The 22,451-nt window shown below is 34.8% G+C and overlaps 1 protein-coding gene across 1 annotated transcript in view; it reads left to right on the top strand.

Annotated features, from left to right (window-relative positions):
- The window catches only part of COL24A1 (collagen type XXIV alpha 1 chain), a 358,042-nt gene that overhangs the window by 206,995 nt on the left and 128,596 nt on the right, over positions 1–22,451 (top strand). Inside the window, exons 26-31 of the mRNA XM_081817091.1 lie at positions 7–60; positions 1,537–1,590; positions 2,935–2,988; positions 12,376–12,429; positions 12,715–12,759; positions 12,880–12,924. Coding sequence (XP_081673217.1) covers positions 7–60; positions 1,537–1,590; positions 2,935–2,988; positions 12,376–12,429; positions 12,715–12,759; positions 12,880–12,924 — 306 coding nt within the window. The remainder of the gene's footprint in view (positions 1–6; positions 61–1,536; positions 1,591–2,934; positions 2,989–12,375; positions 12,430–12,714; positions 12,760–12,879; positions 12,925–22,451) is intronic.

Below are 22,451 nucleotides of genomic sequence, written 5' to 3'. Positions count from 1 at the left end.
TAAAAGGGAGAACGTGGAAGTCCAGGTCCACTAGGTCCCCAGGGGGAAAAGGGTGTTATGGTAAGAGTCAGTGATTTGAAATATGTTTCCAAAAAACATCATAATTCTAGAGGTGAAATTGCCTTGAATGGAATTTAAGTAAATGAAAATGTCTATTTTACAGTGTATTTCCTTTAGAATTTTCCTTTCCTTTAAACAGTTTACCTTTCACATGCTGATTGGCACTGCAAAGCATGAAAATCAGATGACTTGGTCAAATGAGTCAATAGTTTTAAGAGAAGAATTAACCCACCATAAATTAACTGAAATGGATGAAAAAGAAAATTCACTTAGGATTCTACTTTTCTTTTATAGCTTATAGTTTCACAAACTGAGGGTTCTAGAGGGGTGGGTTAGCCTGGTGATTAAGGAGGGCACGTATTGAATGGAGCACTGGGTGTTATACGCGAACAATGAATCATGGAACACTACATCAAAAACTAATGATGTACTGTATGGTGATTAACATAACATAATAATAAAAAATATATATATAGCTTATAGTTTCTATGGCACATACCATCACTGCCATGCTTCCATGAGTTTGTGGTCCTGATGTAATTCTTTGATAATATGTGAAACATCAGAATCCAGAATTCATCTTATTCTCTCATCTTTAAGGTAGTAATAGATGACAAATATTATATATAGATCTTATTTTTTTAGTTTATTAAATAGTTTCTAAACATGATAGGAACTAGAACAAAAAAATATCAATAAAAGAATCTTGCTTTCAGAAAATATATCGTAATAGATCTGGTGGCATATAATACTGTCTACAAGTTTATTTTACCTAAGTTATTCTTTAGTTTTAACTTCTGTATTATCAGCAAAGCACTATGAGTTTTCATTTTTAGCTATGTCCAATTGCTGTAGACTAAGAAATTTAATATACCCATTAGGTTAATCAATTTCAGGAATTACTACCTACTAAGACATCATTTTTAGCTATGTCCAGTTGCTGTAAACTAAGAAATTTAATATACCCATTAGGTTAATCAATTTCAGGAATTACTACCTACTAAGACATTCTCTAAGTTAGTATTAATGCCACAAAGGGTGTGTTCCTTCTAAAATTTAACAGGTTGTAGAGTATTTCTACACATTCACATTCCTTAATTATAGAATTCTCTGGTCTCTGACAATGAAATGGCTTCATAATCTATATGATATAACATATATCTATTCATAGCATAACAAAACCTACAGAAAGATAAGATGAATATTCTCTTCTCAATAGGTCATAATATGTGATTCTGTTTAGCCAATTTCTTTTCTAGGCAGAGTTACTAATAAAAGTATATACAGCTTCTGTGTAATCATGTCTTATTTCTAACTGTAGTACATTTCCCATGGCCTTTTATATCTTGGATAGGAAAGAGAGATCTTATTTACATTATCACTTTTATTACTATTTATAATTTACTGGTTTGTCTTCAATGAAAATAATCAGATATGATAGAGACTTCATGTCTTTCATATTTTTACTCATTATAGGGATATCCAGGTTCTCCTGGGGATCCAGGACCCATTGGTCCACTGGGATTACCTGTAAGTAAAGACTTTATATTCCCTTCTAGAATGTCTATTTAAAATTTAAATCTGTGATTTTGGTTATACTATACTTTTTGTTCTTATGCAAAATAAGTAATGTATAAACTGATGAAGGCTACTTCTTTCCTCAACGTAAAACACTCTAGAATATTTCATGGTATCTTAATCTTCCTCACCTCTACTTGCTTTATTATTTACTTTTAATAATCAGTACAATTCTGTAGCCTGTAACAAAAAGAAATTTAAACTTTCTTTTGAATAACCACATATAAGAAAACAGAGTCCGTAATCAAGCGTACATGTGAGCTTGGGTAAACAAATCACAAATAAGTCACAACATATTTTTCTTAGAAATTTGCAAATATTCTCAAACAACCAGATAAAAGTCAGAGAAAATGTATCTTTATTGACCAAAACTTGAGTTTTAAAAATACTCCATTTATTATATAGAGAAAGATAACAAAATCTTGCCTCTAAAGAAATAAAGCTTGCTTATCAAAATTTGGCCATTATTATCAACTTAAATATGAAAAAGATAAGCCTTAATAATTCCCTAAACAGAACTATTATCAGAAATGGTTTAAAAAAAAAAAGAAAGAAATGGTTTATACTGTTTTGGGAAGCTTCTGTTTTGAAGATAGGCCTGACTTTCCAGGCATGTTACGTAGACAGGCATGTTATTGACTTCTAAAATTAGGAAGACAGATGTAGATTGGTACAGTTGCCAGTCTTTTTATTCACAGAAGATAATAAATAGATCTAAGATCCTATGAAAGTTCACTGTTTTTATCTACCTAATGTCATATAGATAAATAAATTTTGTTTTCTAATTCTTTATTAAAGACTATCAAGTATAAAAATTCATTGTAACTGACTTAGTAATAAGTAACAACTTAATCTTCATTACATCTATTTGTGGCATATTTGGGGTATTTTGTGACATTTTTCATCATACAGGAAAAAAATCTATTTTTATGTGATGGGATTATCATAAATGTCTAGAATAATGAGAAAGAAATCTTACAGCAATAGCCATCACTTTTTTGATGGACCAAGCTGATTAGACTACTCAGACTGGCTAAATAGGTGTCTCTTTCCACTGTGAGTCCATGTGTTCCTCCTGAAAATTAGTTGGAATACTGGGAGAGGGAAGAATAGCAGAATAATGGGGAAAGAAATTATGGCATTTATTTCATAAATAAAGCATATTTTAAAGGAGATTAATTAATTTTATTTTAAGAATTCCCAAGGAGTATTACATGTCATAAGAAAGGTTATAATTCCTATTTTGCTAATGTTCCTGTGAATTCTATAACTAATTTTTAAATTTTCAATGTGTAGGGTCATGTGGGGGCAAGAGGACCACCTGGGAGTCAAGGTCCTAAAGGACAAAGAGTAAGTTATCTAATGCAGGAAGTAATCTAATACATTAACCTCAAAAAAAAATGACTTTATAAATAGTGATGTGTTCAGCAAAAATAGTTCTATGTCTTCTAGATTGTGCTTGGATATTGTTGGTTTTTTTCCTTGTTTTCATTATATTAGATGAACTACCTACCTACATTAATTGAAGTGTGACTTATTATCATTTGTACTCATAAAACCATACTTTTCCATTTTATGTTTTACAAATTTTACTAATTCATATAGAATTCTTCTTTCACATTTTCAACTTCCAGTTCCATTCTTTGGGAGAATTGTAAAGGTGAAGATGTTTAAATTAAGCATTTTTCTACTCACAAGAGACTTACATAGCAAGGAATAGTAACATCATGACAGAGTAAGAGCAAAAGGAAGTGGAATGAAGACAAACACAGGATGCCTGTTTATTAATTATAAATCAGAAGTGATATAATCATCATCATTTGGTGATTATGTATAAGAATTAAATTAGAAATCTTTCAATCTCGGGCGCCTGGGTGGCTCAGATGGTTAAGCGTCTGCCTTCGGCTCAGGTCATGATCCCGGGGTCCTGGGATTGAGTCCCACATCGGGCTCCCTGCTCAGTGCAGAGCCTGCTTCTCCTTCTCCCTCTGCCATTCCCTCTGCTTGTGCTCTTCTATCTCTCTGTCAAATAAATAAATAAAATCTTTAATAAAAAAAAAAAGAAATCTTTCAATCTCTGAGTTTTTTAAACATTAAATCTTTTTTTTTTTTCTTTGAAGAAATAAGAACCACAATTTATTGCATCACATGCCAGGCACCTTTACATCTATTATTTTACTTAATACTTAGAACTACCCAAAGAAGATGTATTGTCGCAGATATTATAGCCGAGGAAAACAGAGCTCAGAGAGTTTAAGTATATGGCCTATAGGCACACAGAGAGAAATGACAAAACAAGGATTCAAATCTTAGTGTGTCTATCTCCCAAGCCTATGCTTATTTGATACCACACAGAATACTAAAGAGGTTTTTTTTTTTTTTTTCCTTGATAAATCTGAATATGTGGGCTGTAAGAATTCTCCTTTCTCCCTTGGCTTTACTTTGATTTTTAGAATTAGTGAAGAAAATATTTTAAAACATGGTGTCCAACTAACAAAAGTTAAAAACAAAACAAAAACTTCATTTTCCAGTTGGCAAATGGGAGAAAAGTGTTAAGAATGCCGTTTGAAATAATAACTTTAGTTTCATGTCCTGTGTTTTAAGTGAAATTTGATGAAAGAGAGTAAATTTGTCTTTATTATTATTTCATTTCTGAAAAACTATTTTCCTTACTGGGTTATAGATTTACAATTTATAAATAATCCTGATGGCCACTTATATTTTAGCCCAAATGAGATTTAAAATAATGAAATAAAAAGACAGTAGATGATCTGTACCCAAACTGTCATTTAGTGGTCTATACCCTGCCAGCATTTAGTACTTGGTCAGTTCCAGTGTGTTTATTCAACTTTGTATTAGTCAAAGTGAGAAAGTTCAACCAGTTTTATGACAGTTGCAAGAAAGCAGAAATACTTTTTTCTATGTTTTACATTTTGTTAATTAAGTAATTGAAGGCTTATAGAAGCCATGTACCTAAGCAAGAACTCCTCCTGAACCACTTGTGTTTTCTCCTGAGTCATATGGAAAGTTCATTTGCTCCGTGATTTTCTAACTTCCCCATGAACCCTGGGTAATTGTTGCCCTTTTGTTTTCCCTTTTTTTTTCTTCCAAGATGTTCTTTAAATTCAAGTTAGTTAACATAACACTAACTAACATAGTGTGGTATTAGATTCAGGAGTAGAATTTAGTGATTCATCAGTTATGTATAACATCAGTGTTCATTCCATCAAGTGCCCTCCTTAATGCCCATCACTCATTTAATCCATCTCTCCACCAACCTCCCCTCCAGCAACCCTGTCTGTTCTCTATAGTTAAGGGTCTCTTATGGTTTGCCTCCCTCTCTGTTTTTATCTTGTTTTTCCTTCTCTTCCCCTATGTTCATCTGTTTTGTTTCTTAAATTCCACATATAAGTGAAATCATACGGTATTTGTCTTTCCCTGATTAATTTCAGTTAGTGTAATATACTCTAGTTCCATCCACATTGTTGCAAATGGCAAGATTTCGTTCCTTTTTATGGCTGAGTAATATTCCATTGTATAAATATACCACCTCTTCTTTATCCATTCATCAGTCAATAGATTGTTAATCCTTTTCTGACTTTGTCCTCAACTTTTACCTCTTCAATAGTCTATTTTCCTCTTATCCTCCAAATACATTTTACTGATTCTCTCCCAAAATGGCTTCTCACAATTACTTAAAATTCATTCAGTACTTTCTAAACAAGGAAATCTTATTTAGAAATAAAGGCTTTGTTTAGTACAAAAACACTTCCTTTGCAGGAGAATGTTTCAGGCAATTCCTGAACATTGAGAATACAAAAAAGAACTGAAGACCAGAATATTTAAGAATATATTATTAGAAAGTTCCATTCCAGATGTCATGTAATATCTTCCTATTTCTACTGTCTTCTTATCAATCTGTTGTCCACTATGGATGTGATCTCAATATGCTAGGTCCATCTTTCCCGCTGTTTTTCAATCACACACACACACACACACACACACACACACACACACACACACAAAAGAACATGTGTCTCCCCACTGAGATAAATGAAAATGTATCTGGCTGGAGGTTCCTGTGCTCCAGCTTTTCCCCACCACTCCAAAGGCTGAGGGGGTTGATCTTCCCAGCATTCCTATAACCCCTTCATGGCACACTGCTGTGTCATAGTACACTGGAGAGGAAGCTGTGCCCTATGCACACTAACCCTGAGATCACGCAGAGAATAATTATTATGGAACCAGTACTTATTACTGTTTTGCCTGTGACTTACACGGTTATCACATGGCCATGTGAACATCATCACTAATAGGACACGCTCTTAGGGGTCTGCCTGCCCATCCATCTGTCATTCAACTATCTAACATTTACTGGTTTCTTATAATTTGTCAAGCATTCTCCTCATACCATGGAGGATTCAATGGTAACTATCTTTTAGATCTGGACCCCATGGGTTTTACTATTTAATTAGTTACAGCCCAGTGGCTTTTGAAATATCATACAATATTGGTACTTATCCAGAGGATAAGAAAAGCTCAGGCAAGCAACAATATCTGCCATTTCAGAAAACAACTTAAATAAAGTAATATAATGAAAATCTGTCTAACCTGCTTTGTGAAGGTTCTATAATCCTGCTTCTTATATAGCTGAAAAAGTGTAGGATTGGTTGAAAGTATCATTCTTATGGTTTGAGAGTCTTAGGTGGGAGATTTGGCATAAATTTAAAGTATTATTATTTCTCCTACATACTCTAAGCTTTTTTTTTTCATCTGCCAAGTTTGGCTGAAGAATAGTCATTTAAGTGTAGTGAAATAATTTAATACGCCAAAGCTAATTAATATAATACATACAATCATATCCATTATATAGACAATTTAGGCTACCAGATTCTCTACTGCAGTACCAGTAAGATGGTGGCTTAGCCTTTCTGGGTCACTAGGAACCAACACAACTTTAGTTGCTGTCCCTCATGTGCACATTTAACTCACTGGGGCTAGGTAACTGATCCTTTGGTGTCTCTCCAATGTGTACTTCTGTGTCCTGTCTCCAGCTGCCCTGACAGGAGAGATGACACACTGAGCAGAGTTAGCCTCTCTTTTCTTGCCCATGGATTGGGCCTTTGATAATTAGGCAACTTCAGATTTTGTACCCTTTCTCGGGAAGGAGGGTATAGAGGCGTACAACTGAGTAATTTTTTATTCTATGCTACTTAATATTTACATGAGGAAAAAGATTGAATTAACTGTATTAGAAATATGTAATGTTTTAAGATTTTCTATGCAAGATGCAGAATAGATATGACCATAAATATTCTGAATTGCAGCTTCTTCGAGGAACCGCATATCATATTGGGAAACCAGCCATCAACATTTGCATTTAGATTCAATGCGGGTACTACCTGGGTCACGCCAAGTATTAAAGAAGAGCTTTTTGTGTGGTTTCTTCTCCTGAAAAAATTTATAAAAGAATAGAATGGGGGTGCCTGGGTGGCTCAGTCAGTTAGGTGTCTGCCTTTGGCTCAGGTCGTAATCCCGGGGTCCTGGGATCAAGTTCCACATCGGGCTCCTTGCCCAACGGGGATCCTGCTTTTCCCTCTTCCTCTGCCTGCCTCTCTGCCTACTTGTGCTCTCTCTCTGTCAAATAAACAAAATCTTTAAAAAAAATAAGAATAGAATGAAATGATTTTTCCCACAAAATCACAGATAATATTAGTTTTTGTTTAAGGGAACATTTTGTCCCAGCTACATCAATCAAGAGCCAGAACAGACTGCTAGGCATAATTAGTTAGGCATCTGAGTAATTTAAAATTAATAGAGGTGTCAAGCAAAGACAGATGGATGTGGTTAAAAGAAAATGTAAATATACTGAATCCAAGTTAGAAGGACATTTGTTCTGTGAATAAGGGTTGTTTCTTTCATTCATAGATACTTTAGCTCTTTAAAATTGATGACAAGCATTATAGAGATGGCCTTGTAATTCTCATAAAAGCTTCCTACATAAACTAGTGTGCAGTTTATATTAGTGTGGTAGTTAATGATAATTTTTTTTAAATTGTAGCATTTATATGAAGTAGTGGTTTTGTCTCCTATCATCTAATACTTCTAGGATTATTGATTATTCAGGACTTTTGTTAACTCTTTAATATTATTGCCTACAATTCAAGTACTTGTTATTTTATGAAACATGCTTAATTTATATAGCTGAGCTATCAGACTTTATTCCAGTTTTTAGAACCTACTTATAGCCACTTATTGTAGCCAACTTTAACTTTTCTTACAGATGATGAGGAAAAGATCAGATTTTTTATTTAGCTCACATACATTCTCCAAGAGCTTTACAGATAATTGGATATTTTATTTTATTTTATTATTTTATTTTATTTTATTGAGCTTGCATGTGCATGAGTTGGGGGGAAGGGGCAGAAGGAGAGGGAAAGAGAGAATCGTAAGCAGGCTCTATGCCCAGAATGGAGACCAATGCAGGGCTCCATCTCACAAGCCTGAGATCATGACCTGAGCTGAAATCAAGAATCAGACACTTAAACCAACTGAGCCACCCAGGTACTCTGATAATCAGATATTTTAAAGCAGGTATTAAAAAAATAACTTTATGCTCAATTAGATGCCTATTATAATGCTGTTGGGTCTCTCTTAGAGCTTGTCCTAAAGCTTATTTTGTCTCAGGAGTCAAAGAAGGCATATAAACTAACCCAGGGGTAACTTTTATAACCAATATCAGAGTGAAACTTATGGATGCTGAGAAAGCTAAGCTTTTAATTAATTAATTTAGCCTTAACTGAAACATAGAGAGTATTAAGCTTTCCTAGAGTTCTTTCAGCCTTAACCTCTTAACCAGCAACCTTAGGCTTTATAGCCTTTAATTAATACAATTACTATACTTAGACCTTTTTTAAAAAAAAAACAAACCAAAAACTAAATGTGGTTATCTTTGTCATCAACTTAAGAGCAGAAATTTCTTTCTTTGTTCCCTGGTTTAGTAAATGAAATAATAATCTGAAAGTATATTTAGAGTGAAAGTATTTTGACAAAAGCATTATAAAATGAGTGATTATCATTACTATGTGTATTCCTTAGTTTTGGAGGGAGCACCTTTCAATTATAATGCCAATCAGCACTTGTAAATGTTTCATATTCATTTTTTATAAACCTCCTCTAAACTTCAGGTCCTGTATTTCAATCTAAATTCACTTGTTAACAAGATTAACCTTTGCTTCTTTTTAACATTTGAAAAAATATTATAAACTTAATAAAGCACAACTATTTGATGTCTTTATACATTTAGACATCATATGAATCAGGCAACTCATATCTGCAAGCTTCCATTTCTTCATATTATAAAAGCGGAGTTTGCACTAGTTCAGTCTTGACATTAGGTGATTTATGTTCAGAAGCAGAAACTGGCCGTTGAGTATGAGATTTTCCTCCTGACCTAGATGCAGTCTTTTCTATGTATATATCCAGGCAGCCACTTAATCTGATTTTATGTAAGGAAAGAGACTTGCCATCTTTAGACCTAACAATTTTTTTTTTAATTCTAAATTTACAACTCTGTGTCTGGGAAGACTTTTGAAGATTTATCCATATCGATGCTACCATTTAAACCTAGACAAAATGGGGGCACCTTGGTAGCTCAGTTGGTTAAGCATCTGCCTTCAGCTCAGGTCATGATCCCAGGGTCCTGGGATTAAGCCCTGCATCCAGCTCCGTGTTCAGCGGGGAGCCTGCTTCTCCCTCTCCCTCTGCCTACAGCTTCCCCTGTTTGTGCTCTCTCTCTCTCTGTCGAATAAATAAATAAAATCTAAAAGAAATTAAAAAATAAAATAAATAAACCTATACAGAATGACTTTGCACTCTCTAGCGCTCGCCTTGGAGATATCTGTCTCATTGTGGTTGATTTGTCTAGAATCACATTCATTGTATTCGCCTCATTCTCCCTCTCCCTCTCCACCCAAGCAAACCTATACTTCCAGTTTGTTTGCTACTAATGCTGTCATCACTCTACTAGTTATTATAACAAAATATCCAAGAAAGATGGAGATTTGAGGTTGCAAAAGGGTTAAGTGCCTAATTCCCAATGGACACATTTTCAGTCTAGATTTCACTTGTTTTCTGCAGTGTTTAAGAATGTTGACCATGTATTCTTTTTTTTTTTTAATTGAAGTATAGTTGACACACAATGTTACATTAGTTTCAGGTGTATTACATAGTGGTTTACCAGCTTTGTAGGTTATGCTCTGTCATCACAAGTATGGCTGCTGTCACCGGACGACACTCGTTCCTTTTCATACTCCTTCAGCCACCTTCTGTTATAACTCCAAAAAATTTTGTGAAGTGTTTTCTTACAGGGCAGAAAGAGGAGAATGTGTTTAGAAGGTGACAGAGAAAGAGAATCATTATAGGCTGCTGAATTTTTAAGGTGAAGGTGATGTTTAGAACAAGGTCCTGAAGGATCTTTGCACTTAAAACTTCGAAGTCATCCTTTAATAATTGTTCCTGTTTTCGTCTTCAGTTACTTAACTGTTCATCATTCCAAGCATGTGCCCACCTCAGGACCTTTGTAGTTTCTATTTCTTCTGCCGGAATGATCTTGCCCATATGCCATTTTAGAGAGGCTTCTCACACTACCCTGTCTAAAATAGGGCTCCCCATCTTGAATTCTCTCTAGTCCCATAAGGTCCTTTATTTTACTTCATTACATTTGACTACTCACTGTCATTAAGTTTATATACTTATTTGATTGCTTATGAATTCGGGGATGAGTCCTCTTCTCCCTACCTATCTTCTGTGCCTGAAGCAATGACTGGCTTATAATAGGTACTCAGCAAATGTTTGTTAAATGAGTAACACACTTTAAAAGTCTCTTATCTACTAAATTAAATCCATATTCCTCAACTTGATATTCAAGGTTCTACACAATAAGACTGAAACTCAGTTTTACAGTCTTTTGTGGGAAAATAGGGCAGAAAAAGAAGTTAGGGCCAGATCATGGAGTACCTTCAATACAGACGGAGATTGAAGGGCTAGAGCTATGGCTTTAACTTTAGTATAACCAGTGGAGCTATAGATCTCATGGAGTGTGAGCCTTCTCTCTAATCCCCTGAATGTGCCTAAGAGGATCAGGGAATGCAGTACCCTAAGAGTACCCAGGAAGAGAGTCCTATTACAGCAAGCAGTTTTTTAAGAACGTAAAACTAAACCAACCTGACCTCAGATGGAATAAAAGAGAAGGAGCCTAGGGGATTCCTTCAAATCAGCATGTTGTATTGGGAAATTTGTTACCATTCTGTATAGAAATCTTTAGGGCCTTCTTGGGGCACCTGGATGGTTCAGTTGGTTAAGCATCTGTCTTTGGCTCAGGTCATGATCTCAGAGTCCTGGGATCGAGCCCTGAGTCTGGCTCCCTGCTCAGCGGGAGTCTGCTTCTCCCTTTCTGTCTGCCCCTCCCCCCTGCTTGCTCTCTCTCTCTCTCTCTCTCTCTCTCAAATAAATAAATAAAATCTTAAAAAAAAAGAAGTCTTCAGTGCCTCCTCATTACCTGTTGATTTAAATATAAACTCCAGTCTTTCACCTTTTATGTCCCAGTCTTTCCACAATTATTTCTTAGTAATTATTTCTTACCATAGAAAATACTTAGTATAGAAATACTAAGAAATACTACTTGTAGTCAATAGACCAGCTAAACAAACTACTTTTTTCATTCTTGGGTATCTTCTTTCCTGCCTCTGTACCCTTTTCTCATCCTATCCCTCTGTCCAGAGTTCCTTTTAGAGCATGATCTCCAACTGTCAAAATGATACCTTTATTCCTTATACAAACGTGAAAATTCTCTCCCTCCTTTGAATCCTTTTAGCCTTAAAACTGCCTTACCTCACCTATATTATCATCATTTGTGTAATTTACCTAACCATTCTTTAAGCTTCAGGAAGGAGTAATGTTCTTACAATTATGTATCCCCGTAACACTTAATGCAGTACCTTTTCCACAGTAGACATTGTAGTGTTGTCAGTGTTGTAGAATTGAGTTAATTCCTTTGAAAGGGACTTTAAGATCTTCCAAGGATAGTTATTATTTAGGCATGGAGACACATACCATCATTTTATTAGAGAGTGACTTCTGCAACTAGCAGTTCTTCACAACTGATGACTAAATATTGATAACAACTTAGCTGAGAAGTTTTACATTTTCATGAAGATTCCCAGCAGTATTTTCTGTCCCTTTTCTGTGCCCTGGCCACCTTCCAGTACGTGTTGTCAAGCAGGTGCGTAGTGAGTACAATGCAGTCAGCACTCATTCTGAGTGCCATTCCAAAAATATAAAACTTAAGAAGACTGTCGGACAAACAAGCTAGCCACTTTTAAGTTAATGTAGAGTTGTTCCTAGAATAGATCGTGGATGGCTCCTGAGTAAATAAGGTGAACAGAATATTCAAATAACAAACCTATATTATAACCACCTCAACGACTGAATCAGCTGTTTTTGAGGTCACCTGATTAATTATTTGGCAATAGATCTTGAAAACACAGGCTTGATTATCCCATACAAATAGGTTCATCCATATGAACTGTATCTAGCTGTATTCTTTTCTGTGGTCATGGTATAAAAACAAGCAGAAGGAATTTGTCAAGAAGAACACAAGGTGTTCATTTGTAAGGATGCATAACAATAAAAAAAATAACATTTCAAATTAACAATAGGACTTTTTTCCATCCCTAGGGACCAAGAGGACCAGATGGTCTCTTAGGGGAACAAGGTATACAAGGTGCCAAGGTAAATACTGATTTTTTTCACTTCATATGCAGTTAAGATTTTTGAGCCCATATGTGTTCTACCTGACTTAAAACTGTTATATTTCCTTACAAAAGTATGGTTCTAAATTTTCTCTTCGTAAAAGTATGAAACATATAGGAAGTTTTTACTACACACAGAGAAATTTTTTTAAAATATTGAATTATATACTTGATGTCCTGTTTTCTTGTATGTGAGTATATGTAAGCACATGTAAGACCATAATTCACATTCATATTAACTCCTGTGGTATTGATACTCCGTTAGGGTGAAAAAGGAGATCAAGGAAAAAGAGGGCCTTATGGTCTTATTGTAAGTAGTAAAACATTTCACATTAAAGATAAATAGATAAAATCTTCCCTGTTTTTCTTGGTGTATGATTAATATTTGGTGAGGGAGCTACGTGACCCAAACATTTTCTTCCCTATGTAGGGTAAGACTGGAAACCCCGGAGAGAGAGGAGTTCAAGGGAAACCAGTAAGTAATTAGGAATAATTAAGCTATGAATAAATTTTATTCATTTTATTCTCTGGCACAACTATTATTATCAGTACGTTAGACTAAGAGAATACCAGTTCTTTTCTTCTTTCAGTCATTAGGTAGATGTGTTACTTGTGCAAGTTGATTACTCCTTCTACGCCTTAGTGCTATCTGTTTATAAACTGGTGGTGATAACTGTTACACTCCACCCTAGGTATGATTACTTTTCTATAAAATCCATTTCAAAATAAAATGGTGTGATGCTATATAAATATAATGGAATATGAATAAAGCTAATATATCAAGAAATTTCTTGCCTACTTCCATTTTATTTTTTTTTTATTTTTATTTTTTTTAAAGATTTTATTTATTTATTTGAGAGAGAGAATGAGATACAGAGAGCATGAGAGAGGGGAGGGCCAGAGGGAGAAGCAGACTCCCCGCTGAGCAGGGAGCCCGATGCGGGACTTGATCCCGGGACTCCAGGATCATGACCCGAGCCGAAGGCAGTCGCTTAACCAACTGAGCCACCCAGGCGCCCCTTGCCTACTTCCATTTTAATTCTATTTGAGTGTTCTTTGAACCCTTGGAGCATTGGAGCTATGTATGTGTGTCACCATGCTTTGCCATGCCACTGCTCCTAAGAGTTTTTAAGATTATACAATACTAGCTATTTTTCTACCATCAAAACATCTTTTCAGAAGTATACCGTTTTCTCCCTGAGTAGCTACAAGTTCTTTTTTATGTTCATAGAACAGAAATAAGCAGAAGTTTGGCAACTAAAAAAGATCAGTGTCTTCGTTCACTAATAAATGGGAGAAATAGTAAAAACAAAAACAAAAAGATACACATATGCATATGTACACCCACACATATATGCTAGTACCTATATATAAATTTTTGAGTACATAAGCTTAATTGTATGAGCTTTCATACACTTCATATATTGCTGTTTTTATTTAGAATCATGATTTTTATGATAATTATAATTTGTAATAACATCTTGCTTTGTCATATACATATCTATACACAATTTAAAGTTATAAAATTAGATAATAATTTAAATGGGCGGCAACTGAAGAGTCAGAAAAGGATAAGAGAAAAATGTTTTTTTCTGCTATAGTAGTTGTCACTAATGTCCCTGCATTTACTTGTTCCTCTTTGAAATCTGCTGCCCCCTGCCTGTTGTTTCCCATAATGGCATTCATTATATTTGTCAGTGGTCAAATCTATAATATCAGAGACCTAAAGGAGAAAAATGACTATATCCAGGGAAAGAATTTGTCTGTGACAGTGTTATCCATTAAAGTCATCCCCAAAGAACATTCTTTCTGGGTTTCTGTTATATCAGTGCAAATGGTGTTTCTGTAGATTCTTTCCACTTTGCTACACTGTATACAAAGCTTAAAATATGTGGCAATGGTAGAGAAATTTAAAGCTCATCATGTTCATTCTTTTTATAGTAGAGAAGGGAGGCCTAGAGAAATAAAATTACTTACTCATTTTATATATTGTTGACATTCCTTAGAATTTTACTTTCATTTGCAGCCTATCAGATATGCGTAGATAAATGTGAAATGTGGTGTTTGACTTCCTCAATCAAATAAAAGACATTAGAACCATTTTGTAACCATGGCTTAAGGCAAGAAATCGAGTAAATTTACTTTAGTGGATGACATGGGTTGGACATTAAATCATGAGTTTATAGTAGTTTTTGAGGTTTACATAGCTCTATGATACCTACGTCGTCCCCTTCTTCTTGATTGAACTGGAATAGACTTTTGAGATCTTAAGGAAGCTAGGATCAATCAATCTAAGAAATCCAGATGGCCCTGAAGATTTGTTTGATCCTCCACAGTGTCTGTAGTCATTTATGCAACTGTCGACAAGCAGGCAGTGCTGTATAATAGAAAGATATATTGAAGGTCAAATTGACATTTGCTCCAGTACATGCTCCTAATAGCTGTATAGTTTGATTAAATTAGTTAGCTGTCTGGATGATATTTTCTCTGTGTGTAAAATAAAGAGACATCTCTAAATTGTCATAATTCTAAAGCCAGGTATTAAATGAAAAACAGTAACACATTGGTTGCCGAGATAACCAGGAAAATACATTTGTCTATGAGCCAACTCTGTTTCCTATACTTGCCTTCCATCCACATGCAGATCTGACTTAAGAGGAAAGGCCATGATCCATGGTGTTATTAAGGTGATAAAAACTAGGTAACTGTTTTTAGATTTCTAAATCTTACAAAAACTATAACTATTATTGATTTTTTTTAATCTAGATATTCTTTCAGTTGATGAATCAGGGGTGTTAAATCTCCAACTATGATTTTGTTTTTCTCTGTTTCTTTAAATTTGTCAAATTTTGCTTTATATATTTTGAAACGCTATTTTTAGAGTATTCACATTTATGATTATTATGTCTTCCTGATGAACTGACCCCCTTTTATTTTTACAAAATATTCCTCTATATCTCCGGTAATACTTTTTATTCCTGATAATACTGTTTGTTTGTTTTTTGGTTTTTTGGTTTTTTTAATTTTTTTTTTTTTATTTATTTGACACAGAGAGATAGTGAGAGCAGGAACACAAGCAGAGGGAGTGGGAGAAGGAGAAGCAGGCTCCTGGCTGAGCAGGGAGCCTGATGCAGGGCTCGATCTCAGGACCCTGGGATCATGACCTGAGCCGAAGGCAGATGCTTAATGACTGAGCCACCCAGGCGCCCCAATATTGTTTGTTTTTGAAACTGGCTTTATTTGATTAGTAAGTCTCTCCAGCCTACTTATGCTCGCAGTTTGTATGGCCTATCTTTTCCATTCATTTACTTTCAACCAATCTGTGTTTTGGTATTTAAAGTGAGTGTCTTATAATTGGGTCTTTTTTTTTTATTTATTCATTCTAAAAACCTCTGCCTTTTAATTAGTGTTTGGTCCATTTCCATTTAATGTAATTATCAATTTGGTTGTACTTCGGTCAACCATTTTATGATTGTTCTTCCCTTGTGGTGGTGCTGTTGTTGTTCAGTGCCTTCTTTTGGCATTGAACACTCCATTTTAATTTAGATAATGGCTTTTTAGCTATACTTCTTTGAACTATTATTTTTAAGTGATTATTCTAGGTCAGGACTCAGTAAACATTTTCTGTAAAAACAAGTGCTGGTCCAGATTGCACCCCCAGGCTGTAGTTTGCCAGCTGCTGGTTTACGGATTACAGTATACATCCTAACTTTCCAAGATCTACTTAGAGTTAATATAGTAATACTTAACATAATTGCAGGAAACGTGCAACCATATAGACCCATTCACCACCAACATCCTGTTGTTTATGCTATAATTGTTTTTATGTATTACATCTATGTGTGTTATAAACCCATTTTGCAAAGTTAAAATTTTGCTTTAATATAAATAAAGTATTTTTGTTTTATTATAAGTGAAATATGTTCACTCATGAAATAAGTGAAATACCTTAAAAACCTACTTTTTAAGGTATTTAGGGGGAAGTAGTGTTTGTTTCTTTGCTTTTTTTTATTATCCATGCCTTTACTTTTTCTGATATTCTCCATTCTTTTCTGTAGATCTGCATTTCCAAATGGTATCATTTCCTTGAAGCCTATAGAACTTACTTTAGATTCCTTAGAGTCAAACTTTGCCAGTCATGAATTCTCTTTGTATTTGTTTGTGAAAATGTCTTTATTTCACTTTCATTTTTTTACATGAATTCTTTTTTTAGGTTTTTAATTCCAATTAGTTAACATACAGTGTTATGTTAGTTTCAGGTATACAGTATAGTAATTTAACACTTCCATACATCACTCTGTGCTCATCACAACAAGCGCACTCCTTAATAACCATCACCTGTTTAATGCATCCCCCCCATCCGCCTCCCTTCTGGTAAACATCAGTTTGTTCTCTGTAGTTAAGAGTCTGTTTCTTGCTTTGCCTCTCTCTTTCTCTCCCCCCCCCTTTTCTTGTTTGTTTTGTTTCTTAAATTCCACATATGAGCAAAATCATATTTTTCCACTGGATATAGAATTCTGGGCTGACAGGGTTTTCTTTAATTTGTTTGCATTCAGCACTATAACGATGACATGTCATTTTCTTTTGGCCTCAGTTATTTCCATTGAGAAGTCCACATTTATCGGTATCGTTATTCCCCCTGCATGTATTGTATCATTTTTCTCTGGCTGCTTTCAAGATTCTCTCTTTACTTTTGGCTCTTAGTAGTTTGACTATGATGTGCCTAGATGGATTTTCTTTGCATTTATTCAGCTTGAGATTTACTGAGCTTCTTTTGTGTGTAAGTTTCTGTTTTCACTAAATTTGGAAATTTTTCAACTTTATTTCAATTTTTTCCCTATTCTGTCTTCTCTCTCCTTTCCTTCTTGGATTCCAATTAAATATACATTAAACATTTTGATATCATCCCTCAGGTCCCTGAGGCTTTATTCATTCCTATTTTAATCTTTCTTTTTCCTGTTTTCTTTTTTTAATTGGATAACCTAACTCTATCTTCACTCACTTTTTAAACCCATTCACTGAAATTTTATTTATGATATGGAATTTTTAAGTTTTATTTCAGATATTTAATTTTCAGTTCTATAATTTCCATTTTTATAGATGATGTTCTTCTGAGATTTCCTATTTGTCTATTCATCATAAGTGTATTTTTATTTACATTACTGAACATATTTATAATAGTCACTTTAAAATCCTTATGGGATAATTCCAACATCTGGGTAATCTTGAGTTTGGTCTCCTTTAATTGCCTTTTCTTGTAAATATGGGAAAATTTTCCTGTCCAGTAATTTTGAATTATATCTTGGACATTTTTTTATTATGTTCAATTAGCCAGCATATAGTACATTATTAGTTTTTGATGTAGTGACTTTTTTTTTCTTTTTCTTTTTCTTTTTCTTTTTTTTTTTTTATTTATTTGGCAGAGAGATAGCACAAGTAGGCAGAGTGGCAGGCAGAGGGAAAGGGAGAAGCAGGCTCTCCGCTGAGCAGGGAGCCCGATGTGGGGCTCGATCCCAGGACCCTGGGATCATGACCTGAGCCGAAGGCAGCCGCTTAACCGACTGAGCCACCCAGGTGCCCCGTGACTTTTTTTCTTAAGGAGGCTCTACACCCAGCAAGGAGCCCAACAAGGGGCTTGAACTCATGACCCTGAGATCAAGACCTAAACTGAGATCAAGAGTCAGATGCTTAACTGACTGAGCCACCCAGGCACCCCTATATCCTGAACATTTTAAATGATTCATCGTGGATACTCCAAATTCTGTTACATTTCTTTGAAGAGTATTTTTTGTTTCATTTTGTTTTTTGATTTGGCAAATCATTAACTTGGCTGCTTTCAAACTCCAGATTCTCTCTCCTCTGCAGTAGATGGCTCCTGAAATTTCTGTCCAGTTCTTTTAGGCCTTGCTAGGATGCTTGGTGTCTACCATATGGATATATACTTCAAATGTCAGCAAGGGATTTAAGCAGAGTTTACCTCAGAATTTGAGGTTCCTCCTCTCTTGCTTTCTCTTCCATCACTTCCCAGCAGCTGTGGTCACTCCACATTCTACCCTCTGGTTCTCCATGCCAGTAAGACTGCAGATTTCTATCCTCCTTTTTTCTTAATCATCCTACATAGCTTACCTTCTGGCTAAAAGCCACATTTAAAATAAAAAATCAGACACTCACTTAGTGCCATTCCTCTCTTGTACATGTAGACCTCTCCACTCTACTTTTTACCTATTTTTGGTTTTTCTTCAGATTTTTAAAAAATATTTTGTCCTGGGTTTACAGTTATCCCTATATAGGTGGTTTAGATAGGAGCTACTTGGCCAATATTGGAAGTGGAAATTCTTAACAGTTCTTCTTTAAATAGTTTTCTCTTGAGTAGCTCAGAATACTTAAAAAACATTTATTTCATAATCTCTACAATATAAAAAGTATATGGTATTAACTCTATACTTTCTCCCTTTTCAGATAATGAGGCATACAGTTTTCATAATCCTACAATGAAAAAACATTTACTTGTTCCCGTCCTTATTCCCATAAAAAGTCTTTAAAGATTATCCATATATTTACTGTAAATGGAAGAGGCATTGAATGTTTGATTTCTTGTTGAAATCAGTAGAATGCAGTACAGTATAGTGGATGAGCATGGCATTGGAATCAGACATTGGAAGTCAAATACTGGTTCTGCCACTTACTAGCTGTTTTGACTTTATACAAACTATTTAATCTCTCTGGGCCTCAGTTTTCCTATCTTTAAAATGAAATACCTTTTGGGGAGCATGGTGGTGCAGTTGGTTAACCTTCTGACTCTTGGTTTCGGCTCAGGTTTGATCTCAGGGTCATGAGATCAAGCCCTGTGTTGGGCTCCATGCTCATCACAGAGTCTGCTTGGAGTTCTCTCTCCCTCCCCCTTTGCCCCCCACCCCCACCCCATGCACACACACACTCTCTCTCAAATAAATCTTTAAAAAAATAAAAATAAAATAAAATGAGATACCTTTTATAGTTATATCATGATGTTCATTATGTGCTTGGCATAGGCTCTCAATACATAGTAACCACAATAATCATTATTTTCCCAGTCATCATTATCATAATTGCTGGGTTGAAGTCATGGAGCAAGAAATTCTACTAAAAGAATATTTTCAGTACTATCTGAAAAGGCTTAAAGGGGATTTTTATTTTGTACCAGCTTGTGCTTTACTTCTTTGTCTCTAATAGAAATAAGTAAATCCATTTAGATCATTTCATAACTTTGCCAAACAGCCTTTATGCACCATTAACATCATTAAAAGTATATATCAAGCTTGACATTGTGTACAAGCCCACTTTACAAAGCAAATTGGGCAGACATTATTCAAGGTTTTGAACTTTTGCTGTATGTTTCAGTTGGTATATCAGATCCTTATATTGATCCTATCTCTTAATATTGGAGCCTGGACTGAATGGATGGCATATAATTTTCATGATTGAAACAAGGCCTTAGTCAGATGTGAGTCTGTGATTTTACATATTTTCCTTTCCTTAACCAGATAACTATACACAACTAAATAGAGAATTAATGGCTATAACTTAGAAAGTTTTATGTTGCTAGGAGTTTTGAATATCTTTACTTCCAATTTAATCTCATATTTTTCTTAGCTTTTAGTTTTAATATAAAATGGTGATTGTTATCCACTGAATATTTGCCAGCCTTCTCAGGGTCAGTAATGTAGAACAGGTGAATTGCAAATAGAGAAGGGCAGTGTTTTCTATATCTTTAATAGTCATCAGTGTCTGGCATATGGTACATACTCAGTAAATCTTTAAATGGGAGAACCAGAGAGGACCTAAAATTTGATTTATATTCCATTTTAGAATATACCCCCACTTCTAAGACTCAATTTAATGGTACCATAGATGGCATGGTGTAAAAATAGGGGAAAATAAAGGATGTTAGAGAGGTCAGTTTAGTCATTTCTGGTCAACTAAGTTCTGAGACTCCTGTGCCTTACCAGGTTTTAAGGACATAAGTTATACTTACTGACACATCACAAGGTTATTATTTTTGGAGAAAGAAACCATTTTTATATAGATATTAAAAATATAAAAAATTTAAATTTAAAATAATTCTGGATAATTGTCTCTGTATATGAGTGGGGATTAAGTATGGGAATACAGATAGATATAAGGAACTCCTACAACTCAACAACAACAGCAAAAGACAACTGGATGAAAAAATGAGCAAAGGACTTGAATAGATATTTCTCCAAAGAAAATATACAAATGGCCAATAAGCACATGAAAAGATGTTCAATATCGCTGGACAGTAGAGAAATGTGAATCAAAACCACAATGAGATATCACTTCTTACCCATTAGAACAGCTATTATTAGAGAAAAACAAAGCAAAACATACATACATACATACAGAAAGTAACTAGTGTTGGCAAAGATGTAGAAAAATTGGAGCCCTTGTACATTGCTAGTGGGAATGTAAAACGGTGAGGTTGCTTATGGAAAACAGTTTGGTGGCTCCTCAAACAGTTCAACATAGTATTACTATGTAATTCATCAATTCCACTTTAGATTTATACCCCCAAAGAATTGAAAGCAAAGACTTAGAAACTAAACCTTCTATAGTGTTTATAGGCACAGTATTCACAGTGGCCATAAGGTAGAAAACCCAAGTGTCCATTGATGGATGAATGGATATACAAAATATAGTATATACATAAAATGGAATATTACTGAACTTTAAAACTGAAGAAAGTTTTTTTAAGTTTTTATTTAAATTCCAATTAATTAACATATAGTATAATAGTTTCAGGTGCACAATTTAGTGATTCCGCACTTCCATACATTACCAGGTGCCCATCACAAATGCACTCCTTAATCCCCATCACCTATTTAACCCATACCCCTCCACTCCCTTTTGGTAACCATCAATTTGTTCTCTATAGTTAAGAGTCTGTTTCTTGGTTTGCCTCTCTCTCTTCTTTTTTTTTTCCCTTTGCTTGTTTGTTTTGTTTCTTATATTCCACATATGATTGAAATCATATGCTATTTGTCTTTCTCTGACTGACTTCTTCACTTAGCATAATACTCTCTAGCTCCATCCATGTCATTGCAAATGGCAAGATTTCATTCTTTTTGATGGCTGAGTAATATTCCATATATATGGAATATATATACATACATATATATGTATATATGCATATACATATACATATACATACATTCTCCACATCCTCACCAACACCTTGTTACCTATGTTGTTGATTTTAGCCACTCTGACAGGAGTGAAGTGATATCTCATTGTATTTTTGATTTGCATTTCCTTGATGATAAGTGATGTTGAGCGTCTTTTCATGTATATTTTGGCCATCTGTGCATCTTCTTTGGAAAAATGTCTATTCATGTCTTTTGCCCACTTTTTAACTGGATTATTTAGGATGTTTTTATAAATTCTTTATATATTTTCAAAATCCTAGAGGAGAACATAGGCAGTAACATTTTTGACATTGGCCACAGCAACTTCTTTCAAGATACATCTCCAAAGGTTAGTGAAACAAAAGCAAAAATGAACTTTTGGGACTTCATCAAGATAAAAAGCTTCTGCACAGCAAAGGAAACAGTCAACAAAACAAAGAGGCAACCCACAGAATGGGAGAAGATATTTGCAAATGACACTACAGATAAAGGGCTGGTATCCAAGACCTATAAAGAACTTCTCAAACTCAACACCCAAAAAAACAAATAAGTCAAAAAAATGGGCAGAAGACATGAACAGACACTTCTCTGAAGAAGACACACAAATGGCTAACAGACACATGAAAAAATGTTCATCATCGGGGCGTCTGGGTGGCTCAGTTGGTTAAGCGACTGCCTCCGGCTCAGGTCATGATCCTGGAGTCCCTGGATCGAGTCCCACATCGGGCTCCCTGCTCAGCAGGGAGTCTGCTTCTCCCTCTGACCCTCCTCCCTCTCGTGCTCTCTCTTATTCTCTCTCTCGCAAATAAAAAAAAAAAAA

Source organism: Leptonychotes weddellii, chromosome 4, assembly GCF_054177405.1.
Source record: "Leptonychotes weddellii isolate Sample4059 chromosome 4, ASM5417740v2, whole genome shotgun sequence".
NCBI lineage: Eukaryota > Metazoa > Chordata > Mammalia > Carnivora > Phocidae > Leptonychotes > Leptonychotes weddellii.
The sequence above is the reverse complement of the archived record's forward strand: the minus strand, read 5'-3'. Positions and strand labels throughout refer to the sequence as shown.